Below are 18,817 nucleotides of genomic sequence, written 5' to 3'. Positions count from 1 at the left end.
CTCGGGAGGCTGAGGCAGGAGAATCATTTGGGCCCAGGAGGCGGAGGTTGCAGTGAGCTGAGATCATGCCACTGCACTCCAGCCTGGGTGACACAGCAAGACTCCGTCTCAGCAAAGAAAGAAAGAAAGAAAGAAAGGAAGAAAGGGGACCCGACCGCTGACCCAAGTGCGGTGGCTCACATCAGTAATCCCAGCACTTTGAAAGGCCGAGGTGGGCAGATCACCTGAAGTCAGGAGTTTGAGACCAGCCTGGCCAACAAGGTGAAACCCCATCTCTAGTAAAAATACAGAAATTAGCCAGGCATGGTGGCTCATGCCTGTAATCCCACCTACTTGGGAGGCTGAGGCAAGAGAATCGCTTGAATCTAAGAGGCGGAGGTTGCAGTGAGCTGAGATCACATCAGTGCACTCCAGCCTGGGCAATAGACAGAGACTCCATTAAAAAAGAAGGAAGGAAAGGACGGGGAGGGGAGGAGGGGGGAGGGGAGGGGAGGGGAGGGAGAGAGAGAGAGAGAAAGAAAGAGAGAGAGAAAGAAAGGGAGGGAAGGGAGGGAAGGAAGGGAAGGGAGGGAAGGAAGGGAAGGGAGGGAAGGGAAAGAAGGGAAAGAAAGGAAAGGAAGGAAAGGAAAGAAAGAGAGGCAAAGTGGCTCATGTCTATATCCGAGCACTTCGGGAGGCAGAGGCGAGAGGATCACTTGAGCCCAGAAGTTTGAGGCTGCAGTGAGCTATGGTAATGCCACTGCACTCCAGCCTGGGCAATAGAGCAAGACCCCTTCTCCGAAAACAAAGAGACGGAGAGAGAGAAAGAGAAACCTGAAGGAGGAGATGAGAGAACACTCACAGTGTATACCTGAGGGAAGAGGAATCCCTGAAGAAGGAAGAGGCAATGCAAAGGCCCTGAGGCTGCATTGTGCTGGGTGGCCGATGTGGCTGCAGTACAGAGAGCAATGGGCAGAGAGGGAGCAGGGGAGGGCTGAGAGGTGGACAGAGGCCAAATGCATAAGCCTTTGTGGGCTACAGTGAGGAGTTTGTCTTTTTCACCAAGGGCAGTGGAGAACCAGGGGAGGGCTGTGAGTAGGGAAGGGACAGAGATTTCCAGCATCCTCTGTGAAAGTCCTGAAAGGTGATATTTCCCAGCACCGGACCGAGAGAGGAGGTCAGTGATTAGAACGGAATGGAGGCTGGACGCTGGGCGTGGTGATTCACATCTGTAATTCCAGCACTTTGGGAGGCTGAGGTGGGTGGATTGCTTGAGGCCAGGAGTTCGAGACCAGCTTGGCCAACATGGTGAAACCCCATCTCTACTAAAAATACAAAAATCAGCTAGGTGTGGTGGCACTTGCCTATAATCCCAGCTACTCAGGAGGCTGAGGCAGGAAAATCACTTGAACCTGGGAGACAGAGGCTGCCATGAGCCAAGATCGTGCCACTGCACTCCAGCCTGGGAGAAAGAGTGAGACTCTGTCTCAAAAAAAAAAAAAAAAAAAAAAAGAGAAAGAAAAAGAAAGAACAGAACAGAATGGAAAGGAAGGGCAGTGCCAAGTGCTGACCCTCCTAAGCGCCCCTCCTGCTCGCCCTAGCAGGCAAGATAAGAGGAGGTTTTCCAATCAACCCAACCCATTTTGCTGAGGTTTGCTGTCACCCAGCCCCCTCATCCCCAACTGAATTCCTCCCCCATGGCCTTGGCTCAGGTCCTTCTCATTCTACATTCCATTGAGATTTCCACAGACCTGCATAGATACATTTAGAAACAGGGTCTTACTCCCTTGTCCAGGCTGGAGTACAGTAGCACAATCATAGCTGACTGCAGCATCGAACTCCTGGGCTCAAGCGATCCTCCTGCCTCAACTTCCTGAGTAGCTGAGACTATAGGAGTGCACCACCATGCTGGGCTAATTTTTTTATATTTTGTAGAGACGGGACCTTGGTATGTTGCCCAGGCTGGTCTCGAACTCCTGGCCTCAAGCAATCCTCCTGTCACGGCCTCCCAAAGTGCGAAGATTACAGGCATGAGCCACCATGCCCGGCCCTAGACCTGCATTCATGAAACCCCCTCCATACCTGCATTTCTGGAACCAGCTAGGCATTACCCTGAGGTTCTAGGGCACTGACTTCTTTGCATCCAACCAACCTATCTCCTTTTGATCCCCACCCAGCTCCAGTTTAACCACATTCCTAGCGTCCCTGGTAGTTAAATGGAGCCATATGACCAAGTTCTGGCCAATAACAAGAATGGAGGCCGGGCATGGTGGCTCACGCCTGTAATCCCAGCACTTTGGGAGGCTGAGGCAGGCGAATCACCTGAGGTCGGGAGTTCGAGACCACCCTGACCAACATGGGAGAAACCCCATCTCTACTAAAAATACACAAAATTAGCCAGGTGTGATGGTGCATGCCTGTAATCCCAGCTACTTGGGAGGCTGAGGCAGGAGAATCAGTGGAACCCGGGAGGCGGAGGTTGCAGTGATGCAGTGAGCAGAGATCGCGCCATTGCACTCCAGCCTGGACAACAAGAGCGAAACTCCGTCTCAAAAGGAAAAAAAGAAGAAGAAGAATGGAGGTGGTGGCGCCACTTCCCGGCCTGGCCTCTGAAATTCTTTCATCGCGCTCTTTCCCCAGTAGAAAAGACTTCAAGACTGCAAGGGCCTTGGGGAAGCGAAGACCATGCGATGATGGAGCCTGGGCCCCAGGGTGACTTTATAACATAGAGCCCTCCTCCTCCAACCCCCCAGGTTGACCCAAACTGAATTGTGACAAGAACAAGAAGTAAACTCTCACTATCACTGAAGGCATGTAATTTGGTTTTATGTTTTGCGGGTTTGGTTTTTTGTTGTTGTTGTTTTGTTTTGTTTTTGTTTTTGAGACGGAGTCTCGCTCTGTCGCCAGGCTGGAGTGCAGTGGCATGACCGCAGTTCACTGCAACCTCCGCCTCCCAGGTTCAAGCGATTTTCCTGCCTCAGCCTCCCGAGTAGCTGGGACTACAAGTGCCCGCCACCACACCTGGCTAATTTACGTATTTTCAGTAGAGATGGGATTTCCCCATGTTGGCCAGGCTTGTCTCAAACTCCTGACCTCATGATCTGCCTGCCTCAACCTCCCAAAGTGCTGGGATTACAGGCATGAGCCACCACACCTGGCCTTTTTTTTCTTCTGAGAGAGGGTCTCCCTCTGTCATCCAGGCCGGACTGCAGTGGCACAATCATAGCCCACTGCAGCCTCCAACTCCTAGGCTCAAGCAATCCTCCTGCCTCAGCCTCCTAGATAGCTGGGACGACAGGCACATGCCACCATGCCCTGCTAATATTTTTGTTTGTTTGGTTGGTTGGTTGGTATTTTGTAGAGATAGGGGGTCTTGTGTGTTGCCCAGGCTAGTCTCGAACTCCTGGCCTCAAGCGATTAGCCTGCCTTGGCTTCCCAAAGTGTTGGGATTATAGGCATGAGCCATTGTGCCTGGCAAAATGATGCAATTTGTTACGGCAGTTAACATACATACCCTGACTTACACACCATTGCCTACAGTCAGCTCGGACTCAATGGAATTCAATTAACAAAAATAATGACTCTCATTCATTTAGCACTTGCTATATGTTAATTGCCGTGCTGGGAAATTAATTTACCTTATCACGTTTAATCCTTGCACAACTCTGAAATAAAGGTACTATCAACATTTCCATTTTATTTTATTTTATTTTTATTTTTATTTTTATTTATTTATTTATTTTAGTTGGAGTCTCACTCTGTCACCTAGGCTGGAGTGCAGTGGTGCAATCTTGGCTCACTACAGCCTCTGCCTCCTGGGTTCAAGGGATTCTCCTGCCTCAGCCTCCCAAGTAGCTGGGATTACAGGTGCCAACCACCACACCTGGCTAATTATTATATTTGTGGTAGAGTCGGGGTTTCACCATGTTAGACAGGCTGGTCTTGAACTCCTGACCTCAGGTGATCCACCCACCTCAGCCTCCCAAAGTGCTGGGATTACAGGCGTGAGCCATGTGCACGGCCAACATTCCTATTTTATAGATTTCCTGTTTTATAGATAAGACAATCAGGGGTTCGATAGGTTAAGTAATTATTTTTTTCTCCAAGACCACAAAGCTAGCAAATACCTGATTTGCAGTTTAAGTCAACCTAATATATAAAGAGCTCCTAAAAATCACTAAGAGATGCCTGTAATCCCAGCACTTTGGGAGGCCAAGGCAGGAGGATCACTCAAGGTCAGGAGTTTGGGACCAGCCAGGCCAACATGGCGAAACGCTGTCTCTACTAAAAATACAAAAATTAGCTGGGCATCTTGGTGCATGCCTGTAATTACAGCTACTTGTGAGGCTGAGGCACAAGAATCACTTGAACCTGGGAGGCGGAGGTTGCAGTGAGCTGAGATCGCGCCACTATACTGCAGCCTGTACAACAGAGAAACAGCCTCAAAAAAAAAAAAAATCAGTAAGAGAAAAGGTCAGTAGTTCTAGAAAGGACAACAATAGTAAGCAAGTAATATGAACAGAGATTGTATCACGGGAAGAAAATATAAATAGCTCTTAAACATAAGGAAAGAGGTTCAGCTTCACTCGGAATAAGAGAAAATGTAAATTGAGCCTTAATGAGCTCCACTGATTACCCATCCAGCTGGAAAAACTCCAGAATCTTACAACAGAACCGTCTGTCGGGGAGGCGGGCAGAGAAGCCGGTCCTCTGTCTGGCATGTGGTGGTATAATTGAAACAATTCATATGGAAACAATCCCAGACGGATAACGATTTGGCAATATCTATCAAAAACACTAAGATTGGCTAGCACTTCCGTTGACAAAATAAAACGTCTTAAAATTTGAAAACTGAAAACACAAGGGCTGGGCGGAGCACGATGATTCATGCTTATCATCCCAGCACTTTGGGAGGCCGAGGTGGGAGGATCTCTTGAGGCCAGGAGTTTGAGACCAGCCTGGGCAACATGGTGAGACCCCCCCATCTCTACTTTAAAAAATGGTGGGCTTGGTGGTGTGCACCTGTAGTCCCAGCTGCTCAGGAGGCTGAGGCAGGAGGATCACTTGAACCCCGGAAGCGGAGGTTGCAGTGAGCAGATATCATGCCAATGCACCCCAGCCTAGGTGACAGAGCGAGACTCTGTCTCAAAAGAAAGATAAGAAATCTCTGTATAAAATGTAGTATAAATGATAAGAAATTGCCTGGGCATGGTGACTCATGCCCATAATCCCAGCATTTTAGGAGGCTGAGGCGGGCGGATCACCTGAGGTCAGGAGTTCAAGACCAAGCTGGTCAACATGGTGAAATCCCGTCTCTACAAAAAAATTAGCTGAATGTGGTGGCACATGCCTGTAATCCCAGGTACTTGGGAAGCTGAGGCAGGAGAATCTCTTGAACCCAGGAAGTGGGGGTTGTTGTGAGCCGAGATCACGCCATTGCACTCCAGCCTGGGGAATAGAGTGAGACTCTGTCTCAAAAAAAAAAAAGAAAAGAAAAGAAATCTTGTAACACAATGGTAAGTATTCAGTGCAGTCCCATGCTGTACAGGTTTGTAGCCTAGGAACAATAGGTTATACCATATCGTCCAGGTGTGCAGTACACTGTACCATCTAGGTTTGTTTAAATGTACTCTACGATGTTCACACAACTATGAAACCACCTAACTATGCATTTCTCAGAACCGATTCCTTTTATTAAGCAACACACGACTGTATATGCAGCTAAATACTTTTCTAAGTTCTTTATAATAATTCGCTTATCCCCCATAACGATGCCATAAATAGGGATTTAGCATCCTCATTGTACAGATGAGAAACCAGGAAACGGAGAGGTTTACTAACGTGCCCAAGATCACACAGCAGAGGAGCTGGAAAATGATTCATGGATGAGGTTATTATTGTTTTTTAGGAGCTATAATTGGGCCAGGCACAGTGGCTCACACCTGTAACCCCAGCACTCTGGGAGGTCGAGGCGAGCGGATCACCTGAGGTCAGGAGTTTGAGACCAGCCTGGCCAACATGGTGAAACCCCGTCTCTATTAAAAATACAAAAATTAGCCGGGCATGATGGTGGGTGCCTGTAATTCCAGCTACTCGGGAGGCTGAGGCAAGAGAATCGCTTGAACCCGGGAGACAGAGGTTGCAGTGAGCTGAGATCACGCCATTGCACTCCAGCCTGGGCAACAAGAGCAAAACTCCATCTCAAAAATAATTAATTAATTAAAAGAAAACATTCTTCATGATGTGCTTATGTCACATTGCATGCCTGTATCAAAATAGCTCGTATACCCCATAAATATGTATCTACTATGTACCCACAAAAATTAAAAATGTTTTTAAAAATGTTTAAATCTTAATCAGGCATGGTAGCACGCTCCTGTCGTCCCAGTTACTTGGGAGGCTGACGTAGGAGGATCACTCAGGCCTAGGAGATTGAGAATGTAGTGAGCCCTGATCGAACCATTGCACCACTGTGCTACACCCTGGAGGACAAAGCAAACAATACCTCGTCTCAAAAAAAAAAAAAAAAAGGAAGCTGTAATTGTTTCATTTAATTTCATTTTTGACATGGAGTCTCATTCTGTTGCCCAGGCTGGAGTACAGTGATGTGATCTCGGCTCACTGCAACCTCCGCCTTCCGGGTTTGAGTGATTCTCCTGCCTCGGCCTCCATAGTTGCTGGGATTACAGGCGCACACCACCACACTGAGCTGTTTTGTATTTTTAGTAGAGACAGGGTTTCACCATGTTAGCCAGGCTGGTCTCGAACTCCTGACCTCAGGTGATCTGCCCACTTCAGCCTCCCAAAGAGCTGGGATTACAGGCATGAGCCACCACACCCAGCCCCCAGCTTTATTTTATTTTTATTTTTCATTTTTACAGAGACGAGGTCACACTCTGTTGCCCAGGCTGGCCTCTAACTCCTGGACTCAAGCAATCCTCCTGCCTCGGCCTCCCAAAGTGCTGGGATTACAGGCCTGAACCACTGCACCCAGCCAGGCCCCTCCCTCGTTTAGACTAATGTCTAGCACAGAGCAAGCAAAATACAAGTCTTTCTTAAAATAAATGGAATACACAGTCATGTTATAAAGAATAATTATAATCTCTACAGACTGACTTGGAAAGACTGCCAAGGTGATGAGTGAGGAAAGCAGGCACAGAGCAGTGGGTGGCGTGTGTCATCTTTCCTGTTACGGGAGGATGGAGATAAGAACCCCTATTCTGGCCGGGTGCAGTGGCTCATGCCTGTAATCCCAGCACTTTGGAAGGCCGAGGTGGGAGGATTGCTTGAGGCCAGGAGTTCAAGACCAGCCTGGGCATCATAGCAAAACCCCATCCCTACAAAAAATAAAAAAATTTAGCCAGGTATTGCTGGCACACACTGGTAGTCACAGCTACTCGGGAGGCTGAGGCAGGAGGACTGCTTGAGCCCAGGAGTCTGAGGCTGCAGTAAGCTGTGATCGTACCACTGCACTTCAGCCTGAGTGACAGATCGACACCCTGTCTCAAAAAACAGACAAACAAAAAAATCACCCAACTATGCTGATGCACACCTGTAGTCCCAGCTACTCGAGGGGCTAAGGCAGGAGGGTTGCTGGAGCCCAGGAGTTGGAGGCTGCAGTGAGCTGTGATCATACCGCTGCACTCCAGCCTGGCCGACAAAGCAAAACTCTGTCTCTTAAGGAAAAAAAAAAAAAAAGCCGGGCGCGGTGGCTCACGCCTGTAATCCCAGCACTTTGGGAGGCCGAGGCGGGAGGATCACAAGGTCAGGAGATCGAGACCATCCTGGCTAACACAGTGAAACCCCGTCTCTACTAAAAATACAAAAAAATTAGCCAGGCGAGGTGGTGGGCGCCTGTAGTCCCAGCTACTCGGGAGGCTGAGGCAGGAGAATGTTGTGAACCCGGGAGGCGGAGCTTGCAGTGAGCTGAGATCGCGCCACTGCACTCCAGCCTGGGCCACAGAGTGAGACTCCATCTCAAAAAAAAAAAAAAAAGTAGATATGGTGTCTCACCGTGTTACCAGGCTTTGAACTCCTGAACTCAAGCAGTTCACCCACCTCAGTCTCCCAAAGTGCTGGGATTACAGATATGAGCCACCACACCCAAGCAAAATCGGGTTTTCTTTTGTTTTGAGACAAAGTCTCTCTCTGTTGCCCAGGCTGGAATGCAGTGGTGCCATCGCAGCTCACTGCAGCCCAGGCTTAAGTGATCCTCCCCACTTAGCCTCTTGGGTAGCTGGGACCACAAGCGTGAGCCACCGCCCAGCCTTAAAAGGTGCCATTTTTATCTGTGTTTCACAGATGGAGAAACTGAAGCTCAGAGGGGTGAAACCAGGAAGCAGTGGTACCAGAATTTGAACCGAGGTGTGGCTCTCCTAAGCCACCACCCACCCCACTCCCCAGTCCACCCCCTACTCTTAACTGTCCCACCCTCTCCCCACTATTCACTGATGCTGGGGACCTTAACATCATCTTGTCCCCGGCACCTGCCCACATCCTAGGTCTAACCGGCTCCCAGGTCCTGGTGAATCTTTTCAACAATCTGTTCTTTCCTCTCCAGTCTCTTCCTTCAAGTTCCATCTCTGCAGCCCAGATTTTGGACTTCAAGAGCACAGTGGTGGCTGGGCGCGGTGGCTCACCCCTGTAATATCACCACTTTGGGAGGCCGAGGCCTGTGGATCACTTGAGGTCAGGAGTTTGAGACCAGCCTGGCCAACATGCTGAAACCCTGTCTCTACTAAAAATACAGAAATTAGCTAGGCATGGTGGCACACATCTGTAGCCCCAGCTACTCAGGAGGCTGAGACAGGAGAATCGCTTGAACCTGGGAGGTGAAGGCTGCAGTGAGCCAAGATCATGCCGCTGCACTCCAGCCTGGGCAACAGAAATTAGCCCAGCGTGGTGGCAGTTGCCTGTAATCCCAGCTACTCAGGAGGCTGAGGCAGGAGAATTGCCTGAACCTGGGAGGTGAAGGCTGCAGTGAGTTGGGACTGTGCCACTGCCTTCCAGCCTGGGAGACAGCAAGGCTCTGTCTCATTTAAAAAAAAAAAAATCATAATGGAGAGTTGGGTGTCTCGGTATAGCTGTGGCTTCTCATGATGGTATCATCCTCTCCCTGGGCCTCAGATCTCAAGGGGACCAGCCGCTTGGAGATTCACTCCAATCTGACCTCCTTTACCGTTCCCACCAGCTGGGCCAGTCACTGCCCTGAACATACAGGCACTGACTAGCTCCTACCTCAGGGCCTTTGCACTGGCAGTAACCACTGTCTGGGACACCATTTCCCCAGATCCACATGGTTCATTCCTTAATTTTCCCCAGGTTTCTGCTCCAATGTCACCTTACCACTAGCCCTCCTCATTCATCAAAGTGCCCCCTGCATACCCTGTTCCACTTTGTTTTCTCCAGAGCAGTACATACCACCTCCTGCACCTCCTGACGTCTTATACATTGTCTTATTTCCTCACTGTCAGCCTCCGCCACTAGAATGCAGGCTCCTCAACAACAGGGGTGTGTGTGTGTGTGTGGGTGTGTGGGTGTGTGTGCTGTTCACACTGTCCCCAGCACCAAGAACAGGGCCTGACAGACTTGTCACACTGTTGGATGGATGGATGGATGGATGGATGGATGGATGGATGGATGGATGGACGGACAGATAAATGGTTGGATGAATGGATGGATGGATGGGTAGATGGATGGATAGATGAGTAGATGGGTGGATGAGTGGATGGATGGATGGGGTGGGTGGGTGGGTGGGTGGATGGATGGATGGATGGATGGATGGATGGATGGATGGATGGATGGATGAGTGGATGGATGGATGAGTACATGGAAGGATGGGTAGGTGGGCGGGTGGATGACAGATAGATGAATGGATGGGCTGGGTGCGGTGGCTCACACCTGTAATCCCAGCACTTTGGAAGGCTGAGAGGAACGGATCACAAGATCAGGAGTTCAAGACCAGCCTGGCCAATATGGTGAAACCTCATCTCTACTAAAAATACAAAATTAGCCAAGCATGGTGGCGGGTGCCTCTAGTCCCAGCTACTCGGGAGGCTGAAGCAGGAAAATTGCTTGAACTTGGCAGGCAGAGGTTGTAGTGAGCCGAGATCATGCCACCGCACTCCAGCCTGGGCAACAGAACGAGACTCCGTAAAAATAAAAAAAAAACAAATAAAAGATAGATTAGTGGATGGATGGCTCCATGGATAGATGGGTGGGTGGATGGGTGAATGGGTGGGTGGGTGGATGGGTGGATGGATGGATAGATGGAGGGAAAAATAGATGGATGGATGGGTAGATAGATGGATAAATGAGTAGATGGATGATGGGTGGATGGATGAGTGGATGGATGGATGAGTGGGTGAATGGGTGGGTGGTTGAATGGATGGATAGATGGATGGATGAGTCAATGGATGAATGGATGAATGGACGGATGGATGGATGGCTGGATGGATAGATGAGTGGATGGATGAATGGATGGATGGATGGGTGGGTGGATGGATGGATGGGTGGGTGGGTGGATGAATGGATGGATGAATGGATGGATGGATAGATGAGTGGATGGATGAATGGATGAGCAGATGGATGGATAAGTGAATGAATGGATGGATGGACAGATAGATGGATGAGTGGATGGATGGATGGATGGATGGATAAATGGATGGATGGATGGATGGATGGATGGATGGATGGATGGATGGATGGATGGGTAGATGGATGGATAATTGGAGGGATAGATGAGTGAATGAATGGGTGGGTGGGTGGGTGGGTGGATGGATGGATGGATGGATGGATGGATGGATGGATAGATGAGTGGATGGATGAATGGATGAGCAGATGGATGGATAAGTGAATGAATGGATGGATGGATAGATAGATGGATGAGTGGATGGATGGATGGATGGATGGATGGATAAATGGATGAATGGATGGATGGATGGGTAGATGGATGGATAATTGGAGGGATAGATGAGTGAATGAATGGGTGGGTGGATGGATGGATGGATGGATGGATGGATAAATGGATGGATGGGTAGATGGATGGATAATTGGAGGGATAGATGAGTGAATGAATGAGTGGGTGGGTGGGTGGGTGGATGGATGGATGGATGGATGGATGGATAGATGAGTGGATGGATGAATGGATGAGCAGATGGATGGATAAGTGAATGAATGGATGGATGGATAGGTAGATGGATGAGTGGATGGATGGATGGATGGATGGATGGATGGATGGATGGATGGATGGATGGATGGATGAATGGATGGATGGATGGGTAGATGGATGGATAATTGGAGGGATAGATGAGTGAATGAATGAGTGGGTGGGTGGGTAGGTGGGTGGATGGATGGATGGATGGATGGATGGATGGATATGTTCTTCCCAACCTCTTCCCAAGAAACAACTGAGAAAAAAGAGAGGGACTCTGAAGAGAAATGACAGAAACTGGGAAGAATTCTCATTCCAGCCTGCACACCTTTATTTATGCCATTTCCTCCGCAGAAGCACCTTTCCTTTTTCCCTCCGCCCTTTCACATCCCATGGGGCATTCACAGCTCCAGCTTCAATCTGTGGACAGTTAGGCACCCAGAAACCCAGAGAGGCTGTTCCTGTGGCAGCTTCCTCTGGGCTTCTTGTCAATACCTTTTACCTTCCCACATACATCCCCACTATATACCAGACACAGGGCCGAGCTTCAAAGGGCGACAAAATGAGTAGGGACAGGAATGTGCCCCCTCCCAGAGGGAAAGGGTCCAGGTACACCCCTGCCCAGCCTGGAGCCTGATACAGCTGAGCACAGGAAGCCAGAACAATGAGAAAAACTCCTATTTACTCTTCAAAATCCCAGCGCAAATGTCCCCTCTTGCATAAAGCCTGAACTCACCTGGGTTCCCGATGTTCCCTGTTACAGAGGATTAGAACTGTCTTTGGAGTGCAACTGCTCTCCCAGGGATTAGCATCATGCACCCTTGCCCTTCATCCAAAAACTGGCTTTAGCTAAGACACACACAGGAGTGGAAGTTCATCCTTAAGTCTATCCACTTTCCCATTAGCTGCTATTGAAGCATCACGGAGACCTTGACTCCCTGCCAGGTCTAACAGATGGGTCCTAACAGATCCCATGACTACTTCCTCATGCCCTAGAAACCAGAAGGAGATTGAGCAAATGTAGGCAAAGCAGGGATGGGCTGTGGCCAGAGAGGATGGATGCTTAGGTTGGTGGGGGGAGTGCCTTCTCCTTTCGGGAAGCCCTGTCACAGCTGAGGATGGTGTAATCCCCTGGCACTAAAGAAACAGAAGGGCCGGATGCGGTGGCTCGTGCCTGTAATCCCAGCATTTTGAGAGGCCGAGGTGGACAGATCACCTGAGGTCAGGAGTTTGAGGCCAGCTTGGTCAACATGGCAAAATCCCATCTCTACTAAAAATACAAAAAAAAAAAAAAAAAAAATTAGGCAGGCATGGTGGTGGGTGCCTGTAGTCCCAGCTACTCGGGAGGCTGGGGCAGGAGAACTGCTTGAACCCAGGAGGCGGAGGTTGCAGTGAGCCCAGATCTCATCACTGCACTCGAGCCAGGGCAACGCAGCAAGATTCTGTCTCAAAATATAAGAATAAATTAAGAGTCTATATATTTTCCTAATTACATTTGTATTCCTCCTTGGATCCTCCATGAGTAACTTAGAGAGTCTATATTATATCGGCTGGGTGCGGTGGCTTATGCCTATAATCCCAGCACTTTGGGAGGCTGAGGCGGGTGGATCACCTGAGGTCAGGAGTTCAAGACCAGCCTGGCCAACATGGTGAAAACCCATCTCTACTAAAAAAAAAAAAAAAATACAAAAATCTGCTGGGCATGTTGGCACACCTCCATAATCCCAGTTACTCAACAGGCTGAGGCAGGAGAATCACTTGAACCCAGGAGGTGGAGGTTGCAGTGAGCTGAGATCGCACCACCGCATTCCAGCCTGGGTGACAGAGCAAGACCCCGTCTCAAAAAATAAAACAACAACAACAACAACAAAACAGAAGGAGCGGCCAGGCATGGTGGCTCACACCTGTAATCCCAGCACTTCGGAAGGCCGAGGCAGGCGGATCATTTGAGGTCAGGAGTTCAAGACTAGCCTGGCCAACATGGTGAAACCCCGTCTCTACTAAAAATACAAAAATTAGCCAGGTGTGGTGGCGTGCACCTGTAATCCCAGCTACTCGGGAGGCTGAGGCAGGAGAATTGCTTGATCCTGAGAGGTTAAGGTTGCAGTGAGCTGAGATCGCGCCACTGCACTCCAGCCTGGGTGACAGAGTGAGACCCTGTCTTTAAAAAATTAATTAATTAATTAATTAATTAAAAAATAACCACAGGAGTAAAGACCCATGGATCTCTTCCACCAATGGCCCTACCCCTGAAAACCACCCCCCAGGAACCCCCATGGGCCCATCTCCATTAACTTATCCTTCCAGACCAGATGGGAGCTCTCCCCTCAGACCTCAGGGCAAGACTGTGTCCCCCAGGCCCCAGGATAGGGCTGTATCTCCTTTCATCCCAGAGCAGATGGGACTCCACCAGCCCTGCCCCGTTCCCTGTTCCCACCCAGCAGCCCTGGGGAATCAGATGAGATGCTACAGAAACATCACACAGCCACATCACACGCCCACCCAACCACATTCAAATAGGGATTTGAATATATTTCCTGAGCCAGGCTCATGCAGTCACAGTCAAATCTGCCACTACCCCTCCAGCCTGGGCCCCTGCAGAAATCGCTGCCGAGAAAATGCGGCTATTCCAGGCACCAAAACCTCAGGACCCACTCTCTAAGCCCAGGACTGGACCCTGCCTCACTGTCTCCCCTGAGATGGATACAGCGAGGAAGCTCAGATCCTTGGGGCCACAGCCCCCCACCTGCCCCACGCTGCCCCAGGCCCAGGCAGGAAGCCAAGGGGAAGGAAGATGTAAGGGGAAGGAAGGGGCCCAGGGCCCGGGAGGAGGAGACACATGTCGGGGAAGATGTTGGCGGAGGCTCCTCCCCCACATCCAGACTCTGGGGGTCAAAGGAGTCCAAAGCCCCAGGTAACCCAATGGCCACCCTGGGGGTTCTGAGGCGCTCCCCGGGGACCTCTGGTTGGTCCTATTTGGGAGCATGAACCGCAGTAGAGGCAGCCTGGGGCTTGAGAGAGTTAACCCCTAGTTTGCCAGTTCTCAGCCTAGATGCGGGCCAACTCAGGGCCCGTGGACCCACACAGGGGTCCTGTTAAGCTTGGGGAGGCTACCCCAGAATCTCAGATTGTGACCACCCCCTGGCCCAGCCTTGGACCTGTAAGCATATCCCCCCTCCTTTGCAGGCCCAGAGGTGGAGCACGTCAACCCCTCCACTGTCAGCCCCGGGGAGGACCCCCGTCTCCAACCCTCAGCACACCTGCCGGCGGAGGGCTCACCTGGGACATCTGGGGGCGCAGGTTGACCTCACGCAGGTTGATGGCATGGGGTAGCAGGTTGTTAAGCAGCTGACATAGAAGGACACCATCCCGGAGGGCCTGGGCCAGTTCACACACCTGAGCCCCATCCCAGGTCACGCGGTGGCTGGGCGGCAGCACTCGGCACTGGATGAGCCAGTGGGTGCACTGGCGCCACAGCTCCATGGCTGCTGCCTGCTCAGGGCCGGTCGTGCACCCTCGCGGCCTCCACCACCCACCCGCCCGCACGCCCGCCCTGCTCGCCTGTGGAGCGACAGCTAGTGCTACCACTTCCTCTTCTTTGCCTGTAACTGTTGCCCTGAGAGGGGGTGGAGGAGGAGGAGCCATGGGGCGGGGGGGGGGGGTGGGGGGGAGCTGGGGGAGCACCTGCGGCCCAGCCCCACCCCCCCCCTTCCATGTACAATCTGACATCTCTTTCTTCCGCCCACTCGACACAGGCCTGGGCACGGGGAGTTGGGTGGCTGGGGGAGTCAGGCCAGCTAGACTATGAGACGGGCGTGCTTCCTCCATATGCAGACAGCGGCAGTGACACTCTGAAATATACCCAGAATTCACCCACTTCTCACCCCCTCCTCGGTCTGGTCCAGCCCCATCATCACTCAGCTGGTCTCCTGACTCCAGCCCCTGTCCCCCACAGTCTGTCCTCCCTGCAGCCACCACAAGAGGTTGCCTGTGAGCATCTGAGTCAGGGTACACCCCTCTTCTGCCCACAACTCTCTATGGCTCCCACTTTCCTCCAGGGACAAGCCCAAGTCCTCCCCAAGGCCCACAAAACCCTGCTTGAATTGCCCAGTTCCGTCCCTGCCCTCCCCACTCCCTCTTTCCCCCTCTTCACTGTGCTTCAGCCACATGGGCCTCTTCACTCTTCCTCCAACGTGCCAGCAACATATGGCCCTGCCCCAGGGCCTTTGCATGGGCTGTGTCCTCCACCTTAAGCAACTTCACGGCTAGCTCCCTCACCCCTACAGGTCTTTGCTCAAATGCTACCTTCTCATGAGGTCTTCCTAAACCCCTTGATTTCAAATCACAGCCTTTTCCACATTCCATCAGCCCTACCCACTTCCCTAGGTTAAGCCTGATCTTCATCCAACAAATCTGATTTTTTTATAGTTATTTCTTCTTTTTTTCCTCCTTCCTTTCTCTTCCTTCCTTCCTTTCTGTCCCTTCCTTCCTTCCTTCCTTTCTCTCTCTCTTCCTTTCTTCCTTCCTTTCTCTTTCTTCCTTTCTTTTCTTTCTTTCTTTTTCTTTCTTTCTTTTCTTTTCTTTCTTTTTCTTTTTTTCCTTTTGAGACTGAGTTTCACTCTCATTGCCCAGGCTGGAGTGCAGTGGCACAATCTCAGCTCACCACAACCTCCGTCTCCTGGGCTCAAGCGATTCTCCTGTCTCAGCTTCCCAAGTAGCTGAGATTACAGGCATGCGTCACCACACCCAGCTAATTTTGTATTTTTAGTAGAGACGGGGTTTCTCCATGTTGGTCAGGCTGGTCTCGAACTCCTGACCTCAGGTGATCCACCCGCCTCAGCCTCCCAAAGTGCTGGGATTACAGGCGTGAGCCACCGTGCCCTGTCTTTCTTTCTTTCTTTCTTTCTTTCTTTCTTTCTTTCTTTCTTTCTTTCTTTCTTTCTTTCTTTGTTTCTTTCTTTCTTTCTTTCTTTCTCTTTCTCTCTGTTTCTCTCTCCCTCTCTTTCTCTTTCTCTCCTTCTTTCTCCCTTCCTTCCTTCCTTTCTTTCTTTCTCTTTCTTTCTCTCTTCTTTCTTTCTTTCTTTCTTTCTTTCTCTCTCTCTCTCTCTCTCTCTCTCTTTCTCTTTCTCTTTTTTGACAGGGTTTCATTCTGTCACCCAAGTTGGAGTGCAGTGGCATGATCTCAGCTCACTGCAAGCTCCGCCTCCCAGGTTCTCCCCCACCTCAGCCTCCCAGGCAGCTGGGATTACTGGCACCTACCACCATGCCCAGGTAATTTTTGTATTTTCACAGACAGGTTTTCAGCATGTTGGCCAGGCTGGTCTCAAACTCCTGACCTCAAGTAATCTGCCCGCCTTGGCCTTCCAAAGTGCTGGGATTATGGGCTTGAGTCACTGTGCCCAGCCTCTTTCTTCTGTCACCCAGGCTGGAGTGCAGTGGCATGATCATAGCTTACTGCAGCCTCAAGCTCCTGGGCTCAAGTGATCCTCCCGCCTCAGACCCCCAAGTAGCTGGAACTACAGGCTTGTGCCACTGTGCCTGGCTAATTTTAAACTTTTTTGCAGAGAGGGGCTCTTACTATGTTGCCCAAGCTGGTCTTGAACTCCTGGCCTCAAGCAATCCTCCCATCTCGGCTTCCCAAAGCACTGGGATTACAGATGTGGGCCATGACGCCCGGTCATCCTTGTTTCTTTATTGTCTATTCAGGAATTTGTGTCTCTTTGGTTCACTACTGACCCCTCTCTTATGCAGCACCTGGCACATATGCATGCCTCGTAAATACGTGTTGAATGAATAACTGAAAGCTCTATTGACTGCACCTGACATTTATCCCAAATCCATCCCTTTATCATCATGTCCATGGCCACCACCCACATCCAAGCTACCAACATCCCTCTCCTTATAGACTGCAATAGTGTCTTTTTTTTTTTTTTTTGTCTTGCTCTATTGACCAGGCTGGAGTGCAGTGGTGCATCTCAGCTCACGGCAAGCTCCGCCTCCCGGGTTCAAGTGATTCTCCTGCCTCAGCCTCCCCAGTAGCTGGGATTACAGGCGCACGCCACCACACCCAGCTAATTTTGAATTTTTAGTAGAGACAGGGTTTTACCATGTTGGTCAGGCTGGTCTCAAACTCCTGACCTCAGGTGATCTGCCCACCTCCGCCTCCCAAAGTACTGGGCCCTCTTTTTAAATTATTATAACCACGAGGAGGCGCTAGACCTGGACAGGCCCATAGCCTCTGACTGTACCAATACTAGACCGATGGGGGATAAGGAAGAAACGTTCTTCCGCTCTTGAGCTTGGAGTCTCTTCCACATTGGCCAGGGCCGGTGGGGGGAGCCCAGTCTGGAAATTCCCTGCTTTGCAACCCTACAGCATCAAAACTTTTCATCCCCAAGCATCCTTGGCCCTCTAGGTCTCAATTTCCTCATCTGCAAAATGGTGGGTGAGTAACTTTCACTGCAAAGCAGCATCCTGGAGAAAGTAGGCATGCAAAGATTGAAAGGGAGGCAGACAGGATGAAACTCCGGAGCTCCGGGTTTGATTCTCACCTCTACCACTTACAAGCCAGGTTAACTTGGGCAAATGGTTTAGCTGCCTTGTGCCTCAGTGTCTCCAGCTGGAAAATGGAAGTGATGAAAATACTACCTATCACCCTTACAGGGTGGTCTGTTTGAAAAGTAAAATAGAGGCCTCACACCTGTAACCCCAGCACTTTGGGAGGCCGAGGCAAGTGAATCACATGAGGTCAAGAGTTTGAGACCACTCTGGCCAACATGGTGAATCCCCGTCTCTACCAAAAATACAAAAATTAGCCTGTAATCCCAGCTACTCGGGAGGCTGCAGCAGGAGAATCGCTTGAACCTGGGAGGTGGAGGTTGCAGTGAGCTGAGATTGCTACCACTGCACTCCAGTCTGGGCAACGAGGGTGAAACTCCATCTCAAAAAGAAAAAAAAAAAAAGCGAGTTGACAGAACAGCCCTGGTATACAGTAAGTGCTCAATAAATGTTAGCTGCTGCTACTGCTTTTCAGACTGTGGTTACTGGCTCAAGCACAGTGGCTCATGTCTGTAATCCCAGCGCTCTGGGAGGCCAAGGCAGGAAGATCGCATGAGCCCAGGAGTTCCAGAGCCTGGGCAGCATACTAAGACCCCATCTCTACAAAAAAATAAAATAAAATTAGCTGAGCGTGGTGGTGTGCACCTTTAGCCTCAGTTGCTTGGAAGGCTAAAGCGGGAGAATCGCTTCAGCCCAGGAAGTTGAGGCTACGGTGAGCTATGATCAGGCCACTGCACTCTAGTCTGGGCAATATAGCAAGACACCGTCTCTACAAGACAAGACTGATGTTAATATGAGGAACTTATCAATAAACGTGGCCAAAGCGTCCTCTCTCTTGCACTAGGTCCCTGTCACCTTTTCTCTTGTTCATCTCCAGGCATCATGATGGAAGTCCCCCCTACCCTTCCTCCCACCTAGGAAACCACCTGAATGATTTGCCTTCCACCTCCCCCAAAGTCCCGCCCCCCTCCAGCGTGCTGTCACTGAAGGAAGCTGTCGCGTTTTCCCGGATATCTCTCCACAAAACCCGCCACCCAAATGGGGCTTCTTTCCGGAAAATCCAGGAGGGCGGTCTGGAGGAAGCGCACCCCTCCTTACGTCACAGCCGCCGCAGCTACCCCAGCCTGG

At 50.5% G+C, this 18,817-nt stretch overlaps 1 protein-coding gene across 12 annotated transcripts in view; it reads right to left on the bottom strand.

Moving 5' to 3' along the window:
• The window catches only part of VAV1 (vav guanine nucleotide exchange factor 1), an 84,728-nt gene extending 69,986 nt beyond the window's left edge, over positions 1-14,742 (bottom strand). For all 12 annotated transcript variants that reach the window (XR_013409655.1, XR_013409654.1, XR_013409651.1 and 9 more), the window contains exon 1: positions 14,411-14,742. Coding sequence is in view for 7 of the 12 variants with exons in the window: in XM_077979683.1 (XP_077835809.1) it covers positions 14,411-14,614 (204 nt within the window). In the remaining 5 variants the exon portion in view is untranslated. The remainder of the gene's footprint in view (positions 1-14,410) is intronic.
• Positions 14,743-18,817: the final 4,075 nt, after the last annotated feature.

This window comes from Macaca mulatta, chromosome 19, assembly GCF_049350105.2.
Source record: "Macaca mulatta isolate MMU2019108-1 chromosome 19, T2T-MMU8v2.0, whole genome shotgun sequence".
NCBI classification, from domain to species: domain Eukaryota; kingdom Metazoa; phylum Chordata; class Mammalia; order Primates; family Cercopithecidae; genus Macaca; species Macaca mulatta.
The sequence above is the reverse complement of the archived record's forward strand: the minus strand, read 5'-3'. Positions and strand labels throughout refer to the sequence as shown.